This window comes from Elephas maximus, chromosome 16 (assembly GCF_024166365.1).
Source record: "Elephas maximus indicus isolate mEleMax1 chromosome 16, mEleMax1 primary haplotype, whole genome shotgun sequence".
Lineage (NCBI taxonomy): Eukaryota > Metazoa > Chordata > Mammalia > Proboscidea > Elephantidae > Elephas > Elephas maximus.
In genome coordinates, this window is record NC_064834.1 from 20,239,638 (window position 1) to 20,257,958 (window position 18,321).

General features: G+C 36.1%; 1 protein-coding gene across 4 annotated transcripts in view; it reads left to right on the top strand.

Moving 5' to 3' along the window:
- The window catches only part of CTNNA3 (catenin alpha 3), a 1,852,175-nt gene that overhangs the window by 132,687 nt on the left and 1,701,167 nt on the right, over positions 1 to 18,321 (top strand). For all 4 annotated transcript variants that reach the window (XM_049856013.1, XM_049856014.1, XM_049856011.1 and 1 more), the window contains one exon: positions 15,591 to 15,757. In XM_049856013.1, the coding sequence (XP_049711970.1) occupies positions 15,591 to 15,757 (167 nt within the window). The remainder of the gene's footprint in view (positions 1 to 15,590; positions 15,758 to 18,321) is intronic.

The window sequence follows — 18,321 nt, forward strand, 5'->3', positions numbered from 1 at the left end:
CTCACCTTGGGTTCCCCGTTACCAGCTTTCTTGTGCCCTTCTGCCTTTTCGTCCGTGCCCCTGGGCAGCTGTGCCCATTTAGTCTTGCTTTGTTTTATGGACCTGTCTCATAACTTATTTTTATATAAAACCATATTTTATAGGAAAGGAACAAAATGGATTTAATAGAAATAAGCTTCTGAACCCAGTTCTTGTATTTTCAAGACCTGTAGCAAATTGCTGTTATATGTGTAGTGGGATTTCTTGAAGGAAAAATGTAGTTATTTTTACTTGTATGCATTTTAAAAGTCGTATTTTCTATTCATTAAACTTCAGAGTAAAAGCATTATAACTAAGGTTGGCAATGATATTTCAAAACAATAGACTGTACACACATAGATTTTATAAAAGCACAGATGTTAATATTCTAGATGAAAGGAAATTTGTTGCTTTTTTTTTGTATTTAAGAAAATAGGCACTTTGTTCTGACACAAGTCAATTGACAATGAGCTAGCTAAATTCTATAAACCAGGCATCATTGTCAATGGCTCAAACTAATTGCTCCTACCTGGAACATTCCTCTGTGTGTCCTCTGACACCTCAGGCAGAGGTAGGGCCTTCTCCTCTGTGCTTCATACAGCCTTCTTACCAAAGCCCCTCTTAGATTACTATATGACAGTGTCTGTCTACTCTCATTTTACTGAACTTTTTGGGCTGCAAAATTGTTTGCTACGCATCTCTATATTGATGCCTAGGATGGAGCCTGTGTCATATACCCCCAAAAAACCCATTGCCATCAAGTCGGTTCCAACTCTTAGCGACCCTATAGGGCAGAGTAGAACTGCCCCAATAGGGTTTCCAAGGAACGGTTGATGGATTTGAACTGCCGACCTTTTGGTTAACAACCGTAGCTCTTAACCAGTGCGCCACCAGGGCTCCCTGTGTCATATTAAGGAACAGTGAATGTCTTTTTTTTTTTTTTTTAATGTTTTACTGCGTTTTAGGTGAACGTTTACACAGCAAACTAGATTCTCATTCAATACTTCATATACAAATTGTTCTGTGACATTGGTTTCAATCCCTGCAATGTATCAGGACTCTGACCATTTCCACCCCGCCTGCCCTGTTTCCATCTATCTAGTTTCCGTGCCCCTCCTTGCCTTCTCATCTTTGCTTTTGGGTAAATATTGACCATGTGGTCTTTTACAGTTGATCATTTAAAGAAGCACATTCCTCACAGGTGTTATTGTTTATTTTATTGGCCAAAAGAGGACCCCTGGAGTGGCTTCAGTTCCAGGTTAAAAGGGTATCTTAGGGCGATAGTCTCAGGGATTCCTCTAGTCTTTATCGGTCCAGTGAATCTGGTCTTTTTTATGAATTTGAGTTTTTTCCTACATTTTTCACCCATCCTAACTGGGACCTTTTTTGTGTCCCTTTTCAGAACGGTCAATGGTGGTGGCAGGGCACCATGTAGTTCTTCTGGTTCCAGGCTAGAAAAGGCTGTGGTTCATGTGGGCTATTAGTCCTGTGCACTAATTTCTTCCTTGAGTCTTTGTTTCCTTCACTCTCTTCTCCTCCAGATGGGAAGAGACCAATAGTTGTATCTTAGATGGCCGCTTACAAACTTTATAGACTCTAGAAGCTACTCACCAAACAAGGATGTAGAATATTATCTTTTTTTTTTCTTTTTAAAGTAGTTTTTGAACTAAAAGGAACTTGTTGAACTAAAAGAGTAATGACACAGATTTCTTTACAAATAATTATGTTATCTATCTATTCATTCTTTCATTGTTTATTCAATAAATATTTACTGTTTGCCTGTGATGGGTTTGGTGAATAAGTGAAACCCAATCCCTGTTCTTATAAGGTGAGATAATCAGGCAATTTCAATATCACATGTAGAGGTATGCAATGTGGGGAGTACAGGCTTCTCTGGGGGCTCTGAGAAGGAGCTTCAGGCTTGGGGGGGGTGGTAAGACAACACTCTAATCTTAAAAATAAATAATTTCTAAAAAGCAAATAGTTCACAAACTTTGGTAACAATACTTAAGCCACTCCTTAAAGATTGTGACACTAGTCATGCCACAAATATTTTTTGAGTCCTGTAATGTGCCATGCACTATCCTATGCATTGGGGAAGTGTCTATGGATAAGATAGATACAGTCCCTGTCCAGAGGGGGCTTATAATCTAGTGCAAGGAAACTAATAAATGGACAAAAGGATGTCAGATGTTGATGAGCATCAGAAAGGAAATAAAACAGGGTTATGTAATAACTATGTGTGTGTGAGTGGATATGTTGCAAAGTTTCATCAGAAGATCACTCACTGAGGAGGGGACATATAAACTGAGACCTAAGTAACACAAAGGGGAACAGCAAGCAGCAAATGCCAAGCTTTAGGGTAAAAATAAGGTTGGATGTTTATGGGCTAGAGAGAAAGCTAGAACATTATCTTTATGAACAAAATTATGCCAGTTGACCTTGTTGTCCCATGAGACTATGGTCCTGAGCCTTCAAAACCAGTAAATCAATCGCATGAGGTGTTTGGATGTCTAGGAAGTATCCCTAACTGTGCCCCATATGTGCTTTATTTTGTATATGTATGTATATATGCAGAAATACAAATATGTACGTATATATGCCCACAAATATACCATCATATGCATGTGTATGTACTCCCATATGCCTTCCCACACCCACATAGCATACATATGTACCTATCTAACCACTCTCATATTTTTTGCTTATTACCGTTGTTGCAAGATTATGTATGTTATAGCATTTACTGTAGTTGTCCTTTATTCTTGCAAACCTTTCAGTGTCTTCATTTACCTTGGTTACGTTATATGCTGACTTCACCCATATTGTGTATTGCCTTTCCCATCACCGAATTATCATGTGTCTACTATCTAGGAAACCCTGGTGTCTTAGTGGTTAAGTGCTACGGCTGCTAACCAAGAGGTCAGCAGTTCGAATCTGCCAGGCGCTCCTTGGAAACTCAATGGCGCAGTTCTACTCTGTCCTATAGGGTTGCTACGAGTTGGAATCGACTTGATAGCAGTGGGTTTTTTGGTTACTATCTAGTAAGTGAATCCCCCTCCCTCATCCTCCCATTCCTGGTAACCATCAAAGAACATTGCTTTCTGTGTGCATACCTATTCTTGACTTTTTGTAAAAGTAGCATCATGCAATATTTGTTCCTTTGTGTTTGATTTATTTCACTAAGCATAATGCCCTTCAGATTCATCAATGTTATAAGATCTTTTGCAGATTCATCATTATTCATTATCATTGCTTAGTATTCCATTGTATGTATGTACCACAATTTGTTTATTCATTCATCCATTCATGATGGGCACTTAAGTTGTTTCAATCATTTTGCTATTGTAAATAATGCTGCAGTGAACATAGGTGTGCCACGTGTCTATTTGTGTTACTGCTCTTATATCTACAGGATATATATCTAGAAATGGGATTGCTGGATCATAAGGTATTTCTATTTCTAGCTTTTTGAGGAAATGCCATATCATTTTCCATAGTGATTGTACCATTTTACAATTCCACCAGCAGTGTATAAGAGTTCCAGTCTCCCTACAACCTCACCAGCATTTGTTGTTTTCTGTTTGTTTGTTTTTTTTTAAATCAGTGCCATTGTTGCAGGGGTGAGATGGTGTATCATTGCAGTTTTGATTTGCATCTCTCTAGGAGCCCTAATGGTGCAGTGGTTAAGAGTTTGGCTGCTAACCAAAAGGTTGGCAGTTTGAATCTGCCAGCCACTCCTTGGAAACCCTACTCTGTCCTATAGGGTCACCATGAGTAGGAATCAACTTGATGGCAATAAATTTGGCTTTTTGGTAATGGGTAATGATTGCAAGCATCTCCTCATGTGTTTGTTAGCAGCCTGAGTGTCCTTTGTGGTGAAGTGTCTGTTCATGTCCTCTGTCCATTTTTTGATTAGATTATCTTTTTATTGTTGAGTTGGTGAAGTTTTCTATATGCTTTAGAGATTAGATTCTTGTCAGATACGTTGTTACCGAAAATTTTTTCCCCGGTCTGTAGGTTCTCTTTTTACTCTTTTGGTAAAGTCTTTTGATGGGCATATTTTATTTTTAGAAGATCCCAGTTATCTAGTTTATCTTTTGTTGTTCATGCATTTTTAGTTGTATTTGATGGTGTATTTATGCCCAAAATTTGGACCCCTAGCTTTGCCTCTATGTTATCTTCCAAGAACTTTATAGTTTTAACTTTAACATTTAGGTCTTTGATCCATTTTGAGTTAGTTTTTGTGTATGGTGTGAGGTATGGATCCTGTTTCATTTTTCTGCAAATGGATATCCAGTTTTGCCAGCACCATTTGTTAAAGAGACTGTCTCTTTCCCATTAAATGGACTTTGGCCCTTGGTCAAAGATCGACTGTCCATTGATGGATGAATTTACTTCTGGTTTCTCAATTTTGTTCCATTGGTCAATGTGTTTGTCACTGCACCAGAACCAGGCTGTTTTGATTACTGTGGCTGTATAGTAAGTTTTGAGATTGGGAAGTGTGAGGCCTCCTACTTTGTTCTTTTTCAATATTGCTTTAGCTATTTTGGGCCTCTTTCCTTTCTATATAAAAATTGGAGGCTAGTTTTTCCATTTTGTTAAAGAATGTTGTTGGGATTTGGGTAGGGATTGCATTATATTTATAGATTGCTTTGGTAGTATTGACATTTTTACAATATTAAGTCTTCCAATCCATGAGCATGGAATGTTTTTCCATTTATGTAGGTCTCTTTTGGTTTCTTGCAGTAGTGTATCTGTAGTTTTCCTTATAAAAGTCTTTTATGTCCCTGGTTAGATTTATTACTAGATATTTTATTATTTTGGGTGCTATTGTAAGTGGTATTGTTTTCTTAATTCCCTTTTTTCAGTTTTCCTTGTTAATGTAGAGAATCCAACTGATTTTTGTGTGTTGATCTTGTGCTCTGCTACTTTGCCGAACCTTTTTTTTAGTTCCAGTAACTTTCTTGGGAAATCGCTGGGATTTTTTCTGTATAGGATGATGTTATCTGCGAATAGGAGCACTTTACTTCTCCCTTACCAATAGGGATGCCCTTTATTTCCCTTTCTTGCCTTATTGCTCTGAGTAGGACTTCCAGTACAATATTAAATAAGAGTATCTCAAAGGGAAAGCTTTCAATCTCTCTCCGTTGAGAATAATGTTGGCTGTTGGTTTTGCATTTATACCCTTAATTATGTTGAGGCATTTCCTTTCTATTCCTATTTTTTCCCTAAATTTTATTTATTTATTTTGTTGTTGTTGAGAATACACACAATAAAACATCCACTAATTCAACAGTTTCTGCATGTACAATTTAGTGACATTGATTACATTCTTTGAGTTGTGCAACCATTCTCACCCTCCTTTTCTGTGTTTTGCCTCCCTCATTGACATAAAGTCACTGCCCACTAATGTTCCTATCTAATCTTTCAAGTTGCTGTTGTCAATTTGGTCCCATAGAGATAGTTCTTAAAAGAGCATAATGCTCAAGGCAGATCTTTTTTACTAGTTAAGCTAAGTTGTTGTTTGGTTTTAAGATGGCTTCAGAGGATATTTTTGGCTTAAAGTTTAAAGATTATCTCAGGGTAATAGTTTTAGGGGTTTATTCACCCTCCATGGGTCCAGAAAGTAGAGTCCATAAGAATGTGAAGTTCTGTTATGCCTTTTCCTCATTTTGGTCAGGATTCTTCTATGGAATCTTTGATCAAAGTGTTCAATAGTGGTAGTTGGGGACTATCCAGTTCTTCTGGTCTCATGGCAAAGGAATCAGTTGTTCATGGAGGCAGTTAGCCACACACTCCATATTCTCCTCATCTTCCAGACTCCCCTTCTTCCTCTGTTGCTCCAGGCAATTAGAGACCAATTGTTGTGCCTTGGATGGCTGCTTTTAAGACAACTTGCACTATGCAATGAACGAGGAGGTAGAACAGAAGCAGTAAATACATTATTAGGCCAATTAACTGAGATGTCCCATGAAACCGTGACCTTAAACCTCCAAACCAAGGAACCAAATCCCGTGAGATGTTTGGTTGTATATAAGCAGCCTCAGCAGTTAGGTTTTTTTGTCATTGTTTTAAATATATTTATCATACAACTTCAGCCAATTCATCTTTTACAGGTGTACAACTTATTGACAGCAATTACAGCAATAAGTTGTGTAACCCTACCCTTAGTGTGATTTTTCCATCACTGTTAACCTCCGTTTTCCCTGTCCCTCTTGCCCCTGGTAACCACTTTGATCTCCGTATGTTTGCCTTTTCTCTCTCTCTCTCTTTTTTTTTAATGTGAATGAGGTCATGCGATATTTGTCCTTTTGTGATTGCTTATTTTATGTCTTCAAGCTCTACCACACTGTAGCATGTATCAAGATTTCATTTCTCCCGCTGGCTGAGTAATATTCCATTGTATGTATGTACCACATTTTGTTTATTTATTCATATGTTGTTGGGTATTTAGGTTGTTTCCACCTTTTGGCTATTGTGAGTAGTGCTGCAGTGAACATTGGTGTACAAGTCTCTGTTAGAGTCTTTGCTTTCAAGTTTTTTGGTATATACCTAGGATTGGAATTGCTGGTTCATACGGTAGTTCTATTTTTAGTTTTTTTGAGGAAATGTCACACTGTTTTCCACAATGGCTGTACCATTTTCCTTTCCCACTAGCAGTGTATAAGGATTCTAATTTCCCCACATCCTCACCACTAGCAATGTATAAGGATTCTAATTTCTGCACATCCTCACCAACATTTGCTATTTTCTGTTTTTTTAAATCTTAGCTATGCTATTGTGAGTAAACTGATATCTCACTTTGATTTTGATTTTGCATCTCTCTGATGGCTAATGATGCTGAGCATCTTTTCATGTGTGTGGTGGCCACTTGTATGTCTTCTTTGGTGAAATATCTATTCATATGCTTTGCCCATTTTATGATTGGGTTATTTGTCTTTTTGTTGTTAAGTTGTCAAAGTTATGCATATTTATATTTTAGCTATTAGTTTCTTATTGGATATATGGTTTCCAAGGATATTCTCCTGGTCAGTAGCTTGTCTTTTCAATTTTTTATTAGTGTTTTGATGAACAAAGTTTTTAATATTCATGAGGTCCCATTTGTGTATTTCGTCTTTTGCTGTTTGTGCTTTTGTTATTATAACAGATAATCCATTGTTAAAAGCTAGGCCTAACAGCGTTGCCCATACATTTTTTTTCCTACGAATTTTATTGTTCTGGTTTAGACATTTATGTTCTTAATACATCTTGAATTTGTTTTTGTGTATAGTGTGAAGCATAGGTCCTGTTTCATTTTTCTGCAGGTGGAAATCCAGTTTTCCCAACACCATTTATTGAAGAGATTTTTCTTTCCCCATTGAATGGACTTAGCACCCTTGTCAAAAATCAGTTGACCATAGATTTTTGACTTTATTTCTGGACTGTCAATTCTGTTTCATTGGTCTGTGTGTCTATTTTTATACTAGAACCATGCTGTTTAGATTGCTGTAGTTTTATAGTATGTTTTAAAATCAAAATGCGTGATTGCTCCTACCTTGTATTTCTCTTTTAACATTGCTTTAGCTATTCAGGGCCTCTTGTCATTCCATATAAAGTTGAAGATTGGCTTTTCTATTTCTATCAAGAAGGCTGTTGGAATTTTGATCGGGTTGGATTGAATATATAGCTCTCTTTGGGTAGTATTGACATCTTAACAATATTAAGTCTTCCAATCCATGTACATGGAACATTTTTCCATTTATTTGTCTTCTTTAATCTCTTTTATAGTTCTCATTGTATAAGCCCCCGATTAGATTTATTCATAGGTATTTTATTCTCTTAAGAGCTATTATAAATGGAATCCTTTCCCTAATTTCCTGTTGCTGGTGTATAGAAGTCCAACTGATTTTTGTTTATTGACCTTGTACTCTACATCTTTGCTAAATTTCTCTATTCACTTTAGAAGTTTTCTTGTGGACTTTTGGGGATTTTCTATATATAGGGTCATAAAAAAAAAAAGGGTCGTATCATCCACAAATAGAGATAATTTTACTTCTTCTTTTCCAATCTGGATACCTTTTATTTCTTTTTCTTGTCTTATTGTTCTGTCTAGGACTTCTAATATGATATTGAATAGAAGTGGTGAGAGTGGGCACTCTTGTCTTATTCCCAAGTTCAAGGGAAAAGCTCTCAGTCTTTTTCCATTAGGTATAATGTTGGCTGTTGGCTTTTCATACATGCCTTGAATCACACTGAGGATTTTTCCTTCTATTTCAATCTTCTTTAGGATTTACATCAAGAAAGAGTGTTGGATTTTATCAAGTGCTTTTTTTGCATCCGTAGAGATGATCTTGTGGTTCTTTTCCTTTGTTCTATAGATGTAGTGTATTATCCTGATTAATTTTCTAGTGTTGAACCATCCCTGGATTCCTGGTATAAAGCCCACTTGGTCACGGTATATGACTCTTTTAATATGCTGTTGGATTCTGTTCACCCTTCTATTCCTATTTTGCTAAGTTTTTATTAGGATAGGAGATTGAACTTTGTTGAATGCCTTTCTTTTTCTGCATCGATTGAGATGGTAGTGTGATTCTTTTCCTTTGTTTTATTTATTTGGTGAATTACATTGATTGATTTTCTAATGTTGAACCACCTTGCATTCCTGCTATGAATCCCACCTGATCATGATGTATTATTATTATTTTTTTTGATCTGCTGTTGTATTCTGTTGGCTAGAAATCTGTTGAGAATTTTTTGTATCTGTATTCATGAGGGATATTGGTCTGTCATTTTCTTTCCTGTGGTATCTTTGCCTGGCTTCAATATCAGGATTGTGCTGGCTTCACAGAATGAATGAGGGAGTATTTCTTTCCCTTTCTTTGTAGTGGAATTTTTGGATAGAATTGGTATCAACTCTTCTCTGCATGTTTGGTAGAATTCTTCAGTGAAGCCACCTGGGCTGGAGCTTTTTTTGTTATTGTTGGGAGACTTTTAATGAAATCTTCAATTTCTTATGGGTCTTTTGAGATTTTCTACATCTATTTGTGCAACTATAGGTAGGTAGTGTGTTTCTAGAAATTTGTCCATTTCTTCTAGGTTTTCAAATTTGTTGGAATATAGTTTTTCATAATATTCTGTTTTGATCTTCTTTATCTCAGTAGGTCCTGTTGTAATGTCGCCCACTTCATATCTTATTTTGATTATTTGCATCTTCTCATTTTTTCCTTTGTCAGTTTGGCCAGTTGTTTGTCAATTTTATTTATCCTCTCAAAGAACCCAAAGTCTAGTTTTGTTGATTCTATTATTTTCTATTTCTGCTCTGATCTTTATTATTTCCTTTATTCTGGTGACTGTGGACTTCTTTTGCTGTTCCTTTTCTATTTGTCAAAGTTGTTGGATTAAGTTATTGATTTTAGTCCTTTATCCTTTTTTAATGTGTGCATTTATTGCTGGAAGTTTTCCTCTGAACACAGCTTTTGCTGTGTCCCTGAGTTTTAGGTATGTTGTCTTCATTGTCATTTAAAAGTTTTTTTAAAATTTCTTCTATGACCCAGTAGTTTTAAAGTGTGGTGTTATTTAGTTTCCATGTATTTAATTTTTTTCTTGCTCTTTCTGTTATTGATTTCTAGTTTTATAGCATTATCGTCAGAGAAGATGCTTTGTATTATGTTGATGTTTTTGAATTTATCGAGGCTTGCTTTGTGGCCCAGAATATGGTATATTCTGGAGAATAATCCATGTGCATTGGAGAAGAATATGTATTGTGCTGCTGTGTTCTGTATATGTCTATGAAGTTGAATTGGTTGATTGTGTTATTTTGATCTTATATATCTTCATTGAGTTTCTAGTTGTTCTGTCCGTTGTTGAAAGTGTTGTATGAAAGTTCCCTGCTATTATTGTAGAACTGTTTCTCTTTTCAATTCTGTTAGAGTTTGTTTTATGTAATTTGGAACTCTGTCATTGGGTACATAAATATTTATTATTGTTATGTCTTCTTGATGAACTGGCCCTTTAATCGTTATATAATAACCTTCTTTGTCTCTTATAATGGACTTTGACTTAAAGTCTATTTTATCTGAAATTATTATTGCTACTCCTGTTCTCTTTTGGTTACTGTTTGCTTGGTATATATTTTTTGCATCCTTTGATTTTTGACTTATTTATATATTTTTGTTTAAGGTGTGTCTCTTGTAGGCAACATATTGATTGGTTATGTTTTGTATCCATTATGCCTCTCTGTGTCTATTGACTGGTACATTTAATCCATTTACCTTCAGCGTGATTAATGATAGGTATAAATTCATTGCTGTAATTTTGTTATACTTTTTTATGGTGTTTATGGTTTCTTAATTTTCTGTACTGAGTTCTTTTTGTGTATGGATTTTCTTTTCCTGTCAATCATTTTGTGTTTACTGAGTCTTTTTGTTTTTTTTTTCCTTTATTTTGGTGAGTAGATTTATTAATTTTCTTTGTAATGTTACCCTGTAGTTTACGTTTACCCTCTTAAATTTAAAACAGTCTATAATACCTTGAAATTGCCTTGACTACCTCTCCATATGGAAGTTGTATAATTACACTTTTTATTCCCATTTTTGTTCTGAAGTTGGTGTCATTTACAGCTTAACACCTCTGGTTCCCTGTAGTCAGTTTTGTAGCTTCATTTTACTTTGGGAAACCTTTAACAAGGTTGGTATCTGGGTGATGCTGTCATGTGTTTTTATCTCAGGTTGTTGTTTGATATTGTTGGTTGTCTATCTGAAAGACTCCCTTTAATATTTCTTATAAGGCTGGCCTGGATTTTTACAAATTGCCTTAATTTCTGCTTATCTGAGGATGTCTTAATTTCACCATCATTTTTGAAAGACAGTTTTGCTGGATGTATGATTCTTGGCTGGCAATTCTTTTCTTTCAGGATTTTATCTATGTCTATTTCCTTCTTGCCTGAATGGTTTCTGAGAAGAAATCAGCGCTTAGTCTTATTGGTGCCCCTTTGTAAATGATATTTTGTTTTTTGCAAGCTGCTTTCAGAATTTTTTCTTTGTCTTTGGTTTTGGAAAGTTTGATTATGATATGTCTTGGTGAATTTCTTCTGGATTCTATTTTGTATGGGATTCATTGGGCTTCTTAGATGGAAGCCTTCTCATCTTTCATGATATTTGGGAAGTTTTCTACCAATATATCTCCAAAAATTCTCTCTGTAATTTTTTTCCTCCTCTTCTTCTGGAATTCCTATTATGCATAAATTATTCCTCTTAATGGTGTTGCATGTAAGTCTTAGGCTTTCTTCATTCTTTTTTTCTGATTGTTCCTCAAACAAATTAGTATCTAGGGATTTGCTTGTTTCACTGATTCTTTCTTCCAATGTTTCAGTTCCACATCCATGTACTTTCATTGTGTCATTTATTTCTGATATTTTATTGTTAATCTTCTGAATTTCCAGCTGTTGTTTTTTTATGTTTCTAATTGTCTACTGAGTCTGTCATTTTGTTCTTGTATTGTTTTCCTGAATTCTTTTAGGGTTTTTTCCCTGTGTTTTTCTTGATCTCTTTCAGGATCCTAAATATAAGTCTTTTGAGTTCCTTCTCAGGTAGTTCTATTATCATTTCTTTGTTAGGAAGGTGTTCTTTCCCTTTATTTTGCCCACTCGTTTGAGCCATCTTATCTTGTCTCTTCACATGATTTGTTATTGTCCCTTGTCTCTGAGGCATTAAGGTGTTATTTATTTATATATTTATCGATTGATTGTTTTGTCCTGATTTTTTTCTTTTGTTTTGTTTTGATATTTCAGGGTGGGTGGGGTGGGCATGCTCTGCTGATCACTGGCCTGGTGGCACAGGAGTGCTCACCACCTATTGCTTGGTGGGCAGGGTGGTAGCAGCAGGGGGGCATGGGCAGGGTAGGTGTGTGTTGCTGATAGCCAGATATGTGGGGTGGTAGCAGGGGATGGACTGGGTGGGTGCTTGCTGCCCCTGGTCATTGGTCTGGTGGTATGGGAGTGCACACTGCCGCTTTCTGGGTGGGCGGGGTGGTGGGGGATGTTGGGCGCGGTAGATATGTGTCTCCAGTTGTAGCTGGGACAGGGCTGGGTGGAGGGGGAAAGGAACTCATACCATGGTCCCTAGGAGGGTGGGAAGATGGAGGTGGGTGGCTCATGCCCCTGGTTACTGGGAGGGAAGGGGTTGGAGAGGGCGAGTGTGCTCCTGTGGTCACTGGGTGTGGGAGCTAGTTCACTGCCTGTAGGCTGCAGCCAGCAATTAGGACCTGGCCCCTGATTGAATGCAAGGATGGGGGGTGAGATGCCTGGAGACTAGTTGGGTAGGAGACCTCCTGCTGATGCTCTATGGATCTACTATTCCGTGTATGCCACCCACCCTAATGATCAGGAATGGTTGGTGGTGAATGGTCCTTTCTCTGATTCCTGGCTCCCTCCCTGCTCTGTGCTTGCCAGGATCCCTGGAGCTCTCACCTGTCTTCCTGTACTTTGTCTTCTTAGATCTGATTTATGTCTGGCTCATGTTGCTTTACTCCAGGTTTGTCTACACAGTTCTCTGTTTCCTGTTGGGAATTCTATGAAGTTGCCTTCTTGTGCTCCTACTTGAGGTTTCTGATCGCTTTGTCTCAAGATGCCATGCTACACCGGGCCAGCTGGCAGGGTACCTCTGATCTGTACCTCTCCTTGTTCACTATTTTTGTTCATTTTCTCCTTTCAGTTGGTGTTCGACCTAATTCTTCATCCTTCCTTTTGATGCCCATGGTTCCAGAATTGTCATCTGTATCTGTTTCACTTGGTTTCTCGGATCTTTGTGGTAGAGGGACGGTATGGTACATCTGACTAAGCCACCATCTTAGACTGTCTCTCAGAACAGTAGATGTTCATTGAAAAAAAAATTGAATAATGTTTGTTTACATAATCATTTAGTGGTGTACATCCAATGTATTGAATATACGCAATAGAGTTGGCATTGCTCTGCACTCCGGGATACTGTGGTGAACAGGACCAATGCAGCCCTTGACTCACTAGTCTTACAGTCCAGCAGAGAAGACAGGCTTTGATACAAGTCATGAAATAGATGATGAGGAGGGTTATGATAGGGAAGCATGGAAACCCACTGTAGTGTATGTGAAGTCCCTGAATTATGAATGAGTTCCATTCCTAAATCTGTCTTTAAGGTGAATTTGTTAGGTATGGCTTTTATCTAATGTTAGTAAATGTTTGTCTTAGTATATAGTACATAGTATACCTCATAAAAAACATTAAAGAAACACTTCTAAAAACACTAAAACATCTTTATCGTATAATACAGTAATAATAATAATAATAATAATGATGTTTTGATATGCATCGCAAAGTAGCATCCATTTGTTATTATGAACCATTGTATGTAGCTCAAGTTTTTAATATAATAGGCTTTATGAGGGTTGGTTCGTAACTGCGAGTTGTACAGAAGTCAGACATTTGTAACCTGGGGACTGCCTGTACCTAGAAAGAAACTTGCCTTAGTAATGGAGATCTAATGCTTCACAGAGGAAGTGATGTTTAAGTTGGGACCAGAATTATGGGATGAAATCAGCTGTAAAGGATTGGAAGCATTGGAAGGCCCAGTAATGGGAAGCTTACTTACTGTGCTTTTATTAATGTACTTGGGAGCAGTTTTTTTCCCCTTCCAGCAGTGCTACCTGGCTGACTCTTCATGGTATTACTTTAATGGAGGCAGAGGCTTTAATAGTTGTCTAAATTACTTTTTCTGAGCATGGCTCTACAGCCAAGTGTTCAACATGCCAACATTTTTAAAGTCAAGAACACATAATTCTCTATTGATATATATTTTGCTTTAGTGTATGAAGTCAAAGACAATATTATACAAAGGCTATAATAATTTTCCGATTCAGAATCACAAGAAAAGATAATCTTTTTTGTGGAAATTCATCTGCTTCCTAAATCTTGGAGGTCAGTTTAATTTTTCATAATCTCCTAGCAGCAATTTTAACTTGTAGGGAAGCACATAAAAGTCACCCATTTACTGGTCTTAAAAATTTACCATTTCTTCTAGAAATTTTCTGAAAAATAATAGCTAATAAGAATAACTGGATGGTGCAAATGGTTAAACTCTCAACTACTATTCAAAAGGTTGGTGGTTCAAACCCACCCAGAAGCACTTTGAAAGAAAGGCCTGGTGATGTTTTCCAAAGTTCACCATCTTGAAAACTCTATGGAGCAGTTCTAGTCTGCACACATGGGGCCTCCGTGAGTCAGACTCTACTTGATGGCAACTGGTTGGATGGAGTTGGATATCAACAAAATGTAATTTTATGCAAGCATTAGAAAGAATAACAGTAATGGCTAATCAAGTGCTTAACTAAGTACCAAGCACTGCTTTTATTTAGTCATCATAAAATATAGGTATTATTATTATTAGCTACACTTACAGATGAGGAAAATGCATCATAAAGAGGTTAAGTGACTTGTTCAGAGTAGCAGGACACTGAACCAGGCAGACTGGCTCCAGAGTCCACACTGTTAATCACTGTGCTTTATATTACCTCTTGGCCATCTATATCCCAACGTGAAAAGAATAGTTAAGTGAAAAGAACACATTGTAGAAAGTTTAAATAGTGTCATACTGTATGTGAAAAGGACGTGTATGTATATTGTCTTCTATATTTATGTTTTCCATTTATAACATGTACAATATCTATATATGTGTTTTCTTACGACATATAAAATTATCTATCACATGTGTTCACAGAAAATTTCAGTGACCTGAAGGGTGGGTATTTTGGGGGATTAGTATACAAATTTTTTTCTTTTTGCTTTGGTATTGTAAATTTTTTACATTAAAAAAAAAAATAAAACGTGTTTAAATTAAAAAAAAACTTAATTATGGATGTGGTAATTCTCTAACAATTATGTTACTGGAAGGGGAGGGGAAGACTTTTTATTTTATACCCTTTTGAACTATGAACTTCTAAAAATAAATGAGTATACATTACTCTTGTAATAAAATGTATTTTAAATGTAAAAAACTTTAAAAATAGTGGACATGACATTTCTCTAACCATTATGTACTATGAAATATTCTGTACTAAGCATAGGCTGTAGTTTATTATATTGCTAGTTTAGGATAAACCTACATATGATAGAGCGTTATCAGAGAACCGCTGTATTATCTTAAAGGCTGGCTCTTTTCTAACATTCATTAGATTGGAAAGTAACTCAGTGAAGATTTACCTTATTTTTATAAACAGGATTGTTTCCAATTGAAGTCTTAGTAATGAAACCTTTCACAACAAATGAGAGTCAGCCAATGCCTAAGTCGATAGCAATTTTACTAGACAGTGATAGTCAATCGAGCACAATTTTCTTGCAGGAAGATGGTCTCATGCTTCTTAAATTCCAGACCATTTATCAAAAACAGATGTCAATTTGACACTGCATTGTTTATTAAGAGGCGATAGTCTAGTGCCAACTGACAGTATTTTAATATTACGCTTAGTCATTGAATGTGCTTGGAATTAGGTTGGCTGATAAATGTTGAAATAGGCATAGCTGAAAGTGACAGTATAACTTATTTGGGGATTGTGTTTTTCAGGTGAAGCTCTGAAAGTATCAGCTGAAAGATTTACAGATGACCCCTGTTATCTCCCGAAAAGGGAGGCTGTGGTTCAAGCTGCCCGCGCCTTGTTGGCTGCAGTTACTAGACTCCTTATCCTCGCAGACATGATTGATGTCATGTGTCTCTTGCAGCACGTGTCAGCTGTAAGTAAAAGATGACTTCATTTACATTGGCATTGTTCTCACTTCTAATTCCATTCTTTGAACCTGGCATCAATCCTAGTGTATCCTGGCCTCACCCTCACTTCTTAACATTACCCATCAGAAGCTGACTGGGTGGAATTGTGAAGACTGATGTATACCTCAGGAGAACTAAGCCAGGAGTTAATCCTAAGGCCAGTGGAAAAATGAAAAACAGGATGGCTTACTGATACGGAAATGGCTAGGAGAAAGTTCTAGGCTTTTGACCATTTAAATTATTTAAATTATTTATTTATTTATGTGATCATAATTTCTTATGGCTATAATATATACGTAAATTGTTTATCATCTTTCTTCGCATTTTCTCATATTTCTCCTCCAAATTATAAAGGATTTGAGAAAGTGAATCTTTAAAGCTTAAGACATTTGGAAGTTTATCCTAGTTTGTAAAGGAATACTATTTTGCTAGCTCCTCTTGATCCAAGATAAACAGTGTGTTTGTAGGTAGCCTGTGATATCTGTAGTAATCCATTATGAAAAATGTATAAACAGATTTAATGAGTAAAGAATATATTTTAACTATAAGATAACAAAGGCAATAAGATATCCTCCTTGCTTTATTTTTCTAGACAAATCCATTTAGCACGAGTTTAATAGAAAAAGAGTTTTATTGAAGATTTTTTTTTTTTTTTTTACTTTCTCTATTTAGTTTGACCAAGTTATTAAATTTGCAAAGAACATCTTGGAATGTCTGCTTTATCTCCTGCTTTAAATAGGACCCTACACTTCTGTCCATAAATACATCTGTGTTTTCATAAAGGTACCTGGTGACTGTAACATTACTATTCCATTAAGCAAATGACGTTCTTGTCAAAATCATTTTCTCTTATTGCTAAGCTAAACCTATCTTTCCATCTTTATCTTACTCACTATTGCTTGTTTTAACACTAAAGAAGAGTGACCCGCCATTGTACTTTTATACTCCTCTTCTTTTGGTAGCTTTTTTTTTTTTTTTACTGTACAAAAACCAATTTAACACTTTTTTCTTTTTGTTGTGTTTAAGTAGCTTTTTAGGAAAGAGATTAGTTCTCATCACTGCCAGCTATCTGCTTGTGGGTTTGTAGGTGAAATAACTGAATGACAGTTCTTGTTGTTACTTGGTTATTGATTGGTTCTATAACCTTAGACAAATTCCTGAACATTTCTGAGATATATTTTTTTCATATGTGAACACAGACACTAATAAATGCTGTAAACAAGGAATGGTTATGAAAGATTAAGTGCCAGGCAATTCCTAATTCTAAGGACCTACTATTTCCTATGTTTAGACTGTAGATTTGTTGAGATGAACCATAATGAGGGCTTTTGTAAGGTGAAAATTGCCAGCTTCACAATCGATTAAGAGGCGTTTGTTTATAAAGACCACAGCCACCTTCACTACCATTGTAACTGAGTGCCTATTAAGTGCTAGGCGCAGTGGTAGGTAATTCACACATGTCGTAAAAATGAAGTGGAAGGTAAGTGTAGGCCAAACAAAAACAAAGCAACACTTTTTGCAATAAAAATGTAGTTGGTATTTTTTTTTTGTAATGTGCCAGGTACTGCGCTAATGAATTAGGTTCTTTAATTCAATCCTCACAACCCTATAATTATTATTCCTATTTTACAGATGGGATAACCGAGGTACGATGAATTTAAGTAACTTGCTCAAGGCAATAGGAAAAAACAAACACAAACAAAACAAAACAAAACTTTTGGAATTCAGTACTCCAAGGGTGAGAACAAATTTTACTACAAATAGCTTTTAGAAGTGTTTAGACCAGTTCACGGGCCTACAATAGATTATTGTCAGGACCAACCTGTGTCACACTTGCTGGTGCCTTCGTCAGAGTCTGATCTTGGGCCAGATTTTTAAAGCTATTTACTAAGCATATATAATACAACAATGATACTTCATCAGTGAAAAAGAAAATGACATATTACAAAAGAGAAAGGAAGACCTTTTGTGGTAAATTATGATAATTTTTCATTCTTTCATCCTTATGAAAAATTTGTATTTGAATTGTATCAACTCAATTCTTTTCAACTCACATATAATGAAGACAAAATAATTTTTTTGAGATCACTAAGAATTATTTAGTCTAACATTTTCTCAACAGTATTCTGCAGAACCTGTCTTACAAGTATTATAAGTATACAACATGAAAAATATTTTTTTGGGGGGGTAGATGCTGAACACAGAAGTTCCCTTTGAATAGCTAAAAAATGTATTGTGGCAAAATATACATAACAAAACATTTGCCATTTTAACCATTTTTTAAATGTACATTTCAGTGACGTTAATTACATACACCGTTCTGTGAAATCATCACCACTGTACGTTTCCAAATGTTTTTCATCACCCTAAACAGAAACTCAGTACCCTTAAGTAATAATTTCTCATTTCCTCCTCCCCCAGACCCCTAGTAACCACTAGTAAACTTTCTCTATGCAGCCTCCCTACTATTCCCATCCATTGCTTCTAGTTTGGTTTTCTGGAGCAACATTGAATCAAAGCAATAGTAGAA